The 6,796-nt window shown below is 29.7% G+C and overlaps 1 protein-coding gene across 1 annotated transcript; it reads left to right on the top strand.

Annotated features, from left to right (window-relative positions):
• Window positions 1–1,630: 1,630 nt before the first annotated feature.
• On the top strand, window positions 1,631–3,468 carry LOC131171785 (alkane hydroxylase MAH1-like). Its single transcript, XM_058131723.1, has one exon. The coding sequence runs from the start codon at window positions 1,679–1,681 to the stop codon at window positions 3,230–3,232; it is 1,554 nt and encodes a 517-aa protein (XP_057987706.1). The 5' UTR covers window positions 1,631–1,678; the 3' UTR covers window positions 3,233–3,468.
• Window positions 3,469–6,796: the final 3,328 nt, after the last annotated feature.

The following is a 6,796-nucleotide window of genomic DNA, read 5'->3' on the forward strand; positions in this document are numbered from 1 at the left end:
TTGAAATTCAAAACCTATTTAAGATTTTTTACTTTTCTAATACTTACTTTTATTTTAAATTTAAAATTTTTTTAATTATTTAAATAAAATATTTTAAAATTTTAATTTTTTTCATCGATGAATAAAATACACCTAAATATGAGTTAATAAAAAGCCTATAAATAAATTTATCAATTTTAATTATGAAATAAAATAAAAAGAAATAAAAAATATAAAATAATAATAAATAATGGATAAAAAAGAAAATTGAGTCTTGGATTTTCAATCTTGATATCTTAAGCTTTTATATATATATATATATATATATATATAGTAATTATAATTTATTATTTTGATAAATTAAAATATTTATTTAATAAGAGTTTAAATTATGAAATGTGTTAAGTTAAAATTATAAAAAAAATTAAATTTAAACATCATTAAAAAAAATTTAGATTAAACTAAGAGTATAGCACTAATCGAGCAAGTGGGCAGAATGAGTAAACACAAGGACAAATCTAAGAGCTCCTAAAAAATATTTTTTGGCTGGGGGGCCAATGGCCCTGTTGGCCCCTCCCTAGTTCTGTCGTTGCCTGCAACTATTAATACATTAATTGATTACGTCCATCCCCTTATCTTCTGCAAGACGTCCATCCCCTTATCTTCTGCAAGACGTCCATCCTTGGCGTGGCATGTCACTAAGAATGGCATGTTCTTGGTTCGTAGTGCTTATCCTCTTGCAATTATTATTTAATAATAATAATAATAATAATAATAATAATAATAAATAATTTATTAATAATTATTTATGTTGCTATTAAATATTAACTTTATAGTAATAAAATTAATATCATTACAAAAATTTTTTGTTAGTAATTCTAACATCTCATGTAGTGAGATCTTGATTTAGAGGGCAAGGAGAAATTCTCCATGATTTTATGGGATTTATGGAATAAAAGGAATAAGGAAAGAGAAAAGAGAAATTTTTTAAAAAGAAAAAGATTAATAATAATTTTAAATAAGTGTTTAAATTTTTTTAGAGAAATATTTAATAAATATGTGTTTTTAATTTTTTACACTCAGATGAAGAAATAATATTAAAATTACGGACGTGACGTTGATATCAGTGCAATGTCAGCAAATAAAAAATATATAAAATAATAATAAAGAAAATAAACAGTTATTCACTCTCATAAGTTGGAGAAATTAACAGAGGGGACATGAAAAAAAGGTTCGAAGGGAATGCAGATATTTCTCTTCTATTTTTTCACAATTTTATTAATTATAAAAAAATTTCTATTATCATATATTAATGTCAAATATATACATGAATATTAAATTTTAGACATTCAAAAATAATAACACTCATGGTATTCTTAGTTTACGTTAATTGAGATTTTTTTATTGTCATTTTTATATTAATTTAGTGTATTTAAAATTATTATTTAAAAATATTTTTTAATAAAATTAAATTTTACTTTATATATATATATACACACACAGAGCAATAATTCATTGTGATTCATATATATTATTGACAGGACACAATTTTTTTTTTATTAAAATGCTAATTTAAATCCCAAAATAGTCATCACTTGATCTATAAATATATCCATAGCTTGGCTTAGGCTATTTCAAAGCGAAGCAACATAGCGGAGTTGCTTATCCAAAAACAAAAAAGATACTCAACATAGCTTGAATGAACATGTTCGGGTCTACACTGATAATAGCAGCATTTCTCTCCATTGTTTTTATTCTTCTTCTTCTATGGCTTTCGAGGTGGAATAGAAGAAGTAGCTATGTAAGCATCGATTGGCCTGTTTTCGGGATGATTCCTGGTCTTCTTTGCAACTTGTCTCATATCCATGATTTTGCCACTTTTATTCTTCAACAAAATAAAGGCACTTTTCTGTTCAAAGGACCTTGGTTCTTTGGCATGGATTTTTTGTTGATTAGCGATCCCATGAACGTCCATTATGTTCTGAGCAAGAACTTCCCCAACTATCCCAAGGGCCCTGAGTTCAGAGAGATTTTTGAACCTCTGGGAGATGGAATTTTCAATTCTGATTCTGATAGCTGGAGTATTCAGAGGAGAATATTTCACTCTTTATTAGTCAAGAACAAGAGGTTCGATTTGGCTGTAGAGATCACTTTGAGGCAAAAGATCTTAAATGGCTTATTTCCACTTCTGGAAAATGTTTCACAAGTAGACATGCAAGATGTGTTTCAGCGATTCACGTTTGATAATATCTGCCGGTTGGTTTTAGGCTTTGACCCAAATTCCCTTTCTATTGAATTCCCTGAAATTGCTTATCAGAAAGCTTTTGATGATATAGAGGAGATCATCATTTACCGGCATGCATTGCCTGCAAGCATTTGGAAGTTGCAAAGATGGCTTCAGATTGGGAATGAGAAGAAGTTCAAGAAATCTTGGAAGATTTTTGATGATTTTTTGGAGCAATGTATTATAAGAAAGCGAGAGCAAGTAGGCCAAAGCTGCAAAGATCAAATGGAAGGAGAGGGTTTCGACTTGTTAACATACTTTCTGGCAGAAGATAATGATTTTGCAAAAGTAGCAGCAGAAAGTGGCATTCTGATTAAATCAAACAAGTTTCTAAGAGACATGGCATTTAATCTCTTGGTAGCTGGGAGAGACACCATAGGTGCTGGTCTTGTCTGGCTCTTCTGGCTTGTCGGAACTCACCCATTTGTAGAGCAAAAGATTTTGGAAGAGATCAAAGCAAATTTAGGTGCAAAAACAAGTGAAAAATGGAGGGTTTTCAGTATTGAAGAGGGAAGGAAACTAGTTTATCTACATGCAGTTATATGTGAAGTTTTGAGGCTGTATCCACCAGCACCTTTCGAACACAAAGTGGCAATTGAAGAAGATATTTTTCCAAGTGGACATAATGTTCCTAGAAATATGAGGATTCTGTTCTCTTTCTACGCAATGGGCAGGATGGAAGAAATATGGGGTAAAGATTGCTTGGAATTCAAACCAGAGAGGTGGATTTCAGAGGGAGGAAGAATCAAACATGTGCCGTCTTACAAGTTCGTAGCATTCAATGCAGGACCCAGGAGTTGCATAGGTAAGGAGTTGGCATTCCTACAAATGAAAGCGATTGCTGCTTCTGTTATATGGAATTATTCTCTTCAAGTGGTTGAAAACCATTCTGTTAGTCCAAATGTTTCTGTATTACTTTATACGAAAAGAGGTTTGAAGGTTAGGGTTTTAAAGAGATTTGCTCCTTGAAGATATTAATCTACCTCATGGAATCACTTATGTGTAATTAGTTAATAAGTTGGTCATTAAGCAAATCTAGAAGTTTTTGTATTCCAATGTTATCTATGTAAGTCTTATCTTAGAATCGGATATATATACCTTATTAATGTATGAATATCACGTTATGTAAAATTATGGTAAGTCCAATCTAAAATTATATGGTGAAACCTATTTAAAAATATGATTTATTAAATTTTTATTGGTTAGATATATTTTAATAAAATCGATCTCTAAAATAAATTCACTTCAAAGTAAGCACTCCATTATTTTTTTTATTTATCTATTTTATTATTACTATTATTTAATATGAGAAAAAAATCTTAAATTTAGAATTAATAAGTAAAATTATTAAAAACATAATTAAACAACAAAGTACTCCTTTTATAAAATATTAAAATGAACAAAATTGTACCGTACTTACAAAAGCAGACAACAATGATAATTACCTAGTTATCTTAAAACCATATCAGATCACATCAAACCAAAACATACTCTTCATACCTTCTATGAAGATGGATTACTATCTCCTTCTATGAAGATGGATTACTATCTTCTCTCCCGTCTCTACCTGCCAGGCACTCTTCTCCTCGAGCCATTTTTTGTGTAGCAACACTCATCAAATTGTTTAATTGTGTCATCTGCTGCAGAGAAATTGATGAGGCTTTTATGAAAAATGATAAATTGGAGACTTTGCCATTCCTAGACTGACGCATTCACTTGAATCTCGTACTGAAAACACCTTCCGTAATCTTTCAGTAGAAAGGGCTACTCTTTTATTAGTTGGCTCAAGCACCAGGGCATATTTAAAGTCTACAAGCACACAAGTGTCAATGAGATTAACTAAGATTTAAATTTAAACTCCATATGGTGAATCAATGAGGGGGAAAAGAAGGGAGGGGATGGAGAATGCAAGAAGAGAGAGAGGGGAAAGACTTTTAAGTCTATCTTTTTGCTGGGATTGGTTGAAAATGGAAGGAGAGAAAATGAGGAGAAAGGAACTTGCTTTTGTTTGGCTACCAAGAGTTTTGAAAAAAGAAAAAAAAGGAAAAATCTTCAAAGTTTAAATTATTATATCCTCCATTCATTTAGAAGCTATAACACACTTTTGTTTATCACAACAGAATAACAGTTGTATCATATTAATGATTGGGGTTGTGCACCATTCTCGAAGTTCTCGAACTAAATCGAAAAATTGTATCGAACCTATAAAAATTATGCTGAATTAAAGTTATTTTGATTTGATTTTAGCTCTTCACTAAGAACCGAACTAAAACCATACCAAAACCGAATCGAAACTGAATTTATACGAGTTTTTTTTATGTTTTTTAAATGCATTATATATTTTTAATATATATATATATATATATATATATATATTAATTCATAATTATATTTAGTATCTTATAGTTAAATAATGTATCATTAATAAATAGTTAAAATATATATATTATATTATATACTTATACTATTATATTTTATAATATACTTAATTCTAAATTATATGTGCACTTTATAGTCAAAGATTATATATTTAAAAATACCTAAAAGACGTATTATATGATATATTACGTACTAATAATTCAATTCAAAATTTAAATACTAATTAGAATATAACTTTTTTAAGGAAATAATTACATAAAATTATTTCAAAAACTAATAAACGAATAGGAACTGAAGAACTGAGAACGTATTGAACCAAAACCGAAACAACGAAGAACCAAACCAGAATTATACAGAAGTTTTGATTCGATTCCAGTTCCTAAGTAGACCTCGAATCAAACCAAAATTGCACACCCTTATTAATGACATTATAATAATTGGAAAATACCAAAAAGAAAGAGCTTCTTTTTGTTTAGTTTAAATTTAGATAATATTAGATAAATTACATATTAGTTTGAGCTTATATAAGTGATTGAGTAATTTTATACATCAAAATGACTAGTCAATTTAATATTACAATCAAACTATTTATTTATTGCTCTTTTACTTTATATTCTTTTAACGTGAAATTCTCGATACTCCCTTTGTTATTTAAGTGATTGAATTATTTTACATATCAAAATGATTAACAAATTTAATAATTTAACCCAATCACTTATATATTGCCCATTTACTTCATATTATTTCAATGTAAGATTGCCAATATTTTCCCTTATTATATAAGTGATTAAGTTACTTTATACATTAAAATGATTAGTCAATTTAATATTATAGCCCAACCACTTATATATTACTCTTTTACTTCATATTCATATTTTTTCAACTTGAGATTCCTAATGCTTTTCAAATATAACCACTCTATCAATTATCATGGTGATTTTGAAGATACCCTTACAAAAAAATAATCAATATGACTAACTATAACAATCCCCTCAAGATATTTTTTAATATACACTTTAGTCCTTGACTTAAAAAATTATAAAATCTTGGGATAATTACACAAATACACCATGTGGTTTAGAACTATCACTTCAGGGACAACTTTCATGTTTATCAAAACAGTACCTTGAGTTATTCTCCGTTAACGACTCACTAATTTGTTACCACGTCATTTCAAAAATATTGCCACGCATTATGTAAATATTCCATTTTTGTAAGATCCAGCACAGGCAACATAGATAAAAAGTTAATAAACAATGAAAAATCTACTTAACAGGCAGAAGATGCATATAAAATATGATGCTATCCTCACCATCAATTGCCTCCTTATAATAACTAAGCATCTCTCTTGCTGTGCCTCAGCGTAAATAGGCCTTTACATTTTGAATGAATGAAGAGCAGGAAACGATGTTACAGGATTCAATAATGGCCTTCAGACATTCTAAGACAAAGAACACAAGAAATAAAAAGAGACTTCCATTGAAATGTTCAAAATTAAACCATAGGTCACAAGAGATATAATGTATATATCCGAACCTAGGAGGATGGCAGGTGAGTTCTCAAAACCCTAACTTTGAGGGATTTCACTAGATGAAAGATTTTGAACAAATTTGATCATATTTTACTCAACCAATCAATGGATTTTACTCAAATCCATTAATTCTTCAAGATCCCTCCTCTGGATTCGCTAAAACAAAACACGGCCTTAGATCATCAAAACACGTATGTGTTTGCAATAAGGAGATCTGGTTTTGCCAAAATGATAATATAAACAACGAAATTCAACAAGGAAAACAACTTGATCTTTATGGATCAGCTGAAGACCCCTTGCTGGCTAATATCACATGAAGCTTCAGCCTTAAAGAAAGCAAACCCAAGTGTCCATGGCATTCAGGAACAAGTTCCAAGTTCAAAGATCTAAGACAGTCAATCCCCACAGAAATTGTATGGTGATGAAAAGTTGCACCGTATGCAAGATACATAAATAAGACCAATTGCTACAGATGTATTAGGCCCAAGTATACTTGGCCCAACCTTGGATCCCGTAAGATGCAAAGAGGAGTTCAATTTGGTTGATTATTATATTAATGGCAAGCAAGCACTTGCATATCACAACAGCTGGGGTCTGCTCGGAATTGAACTAAAATTTTAGTA

The sequence above is a fragment of the Hevea brasiliensis genome, chromosome 13 (assembly GCF_030052815.1).
Source record: "Hevea brasiliensis isolate MT/VB/25A 57/8 chromosome 13, ASM3005281v1, whole genome shotgun sequence".
Lineage (NCBI taxonomy): Eukaryota > Viridiplantae > Streptophyta > Magnoliopsida > Malpighiales > Euphorbiaceae > Hevea > Hevea brasiliensis.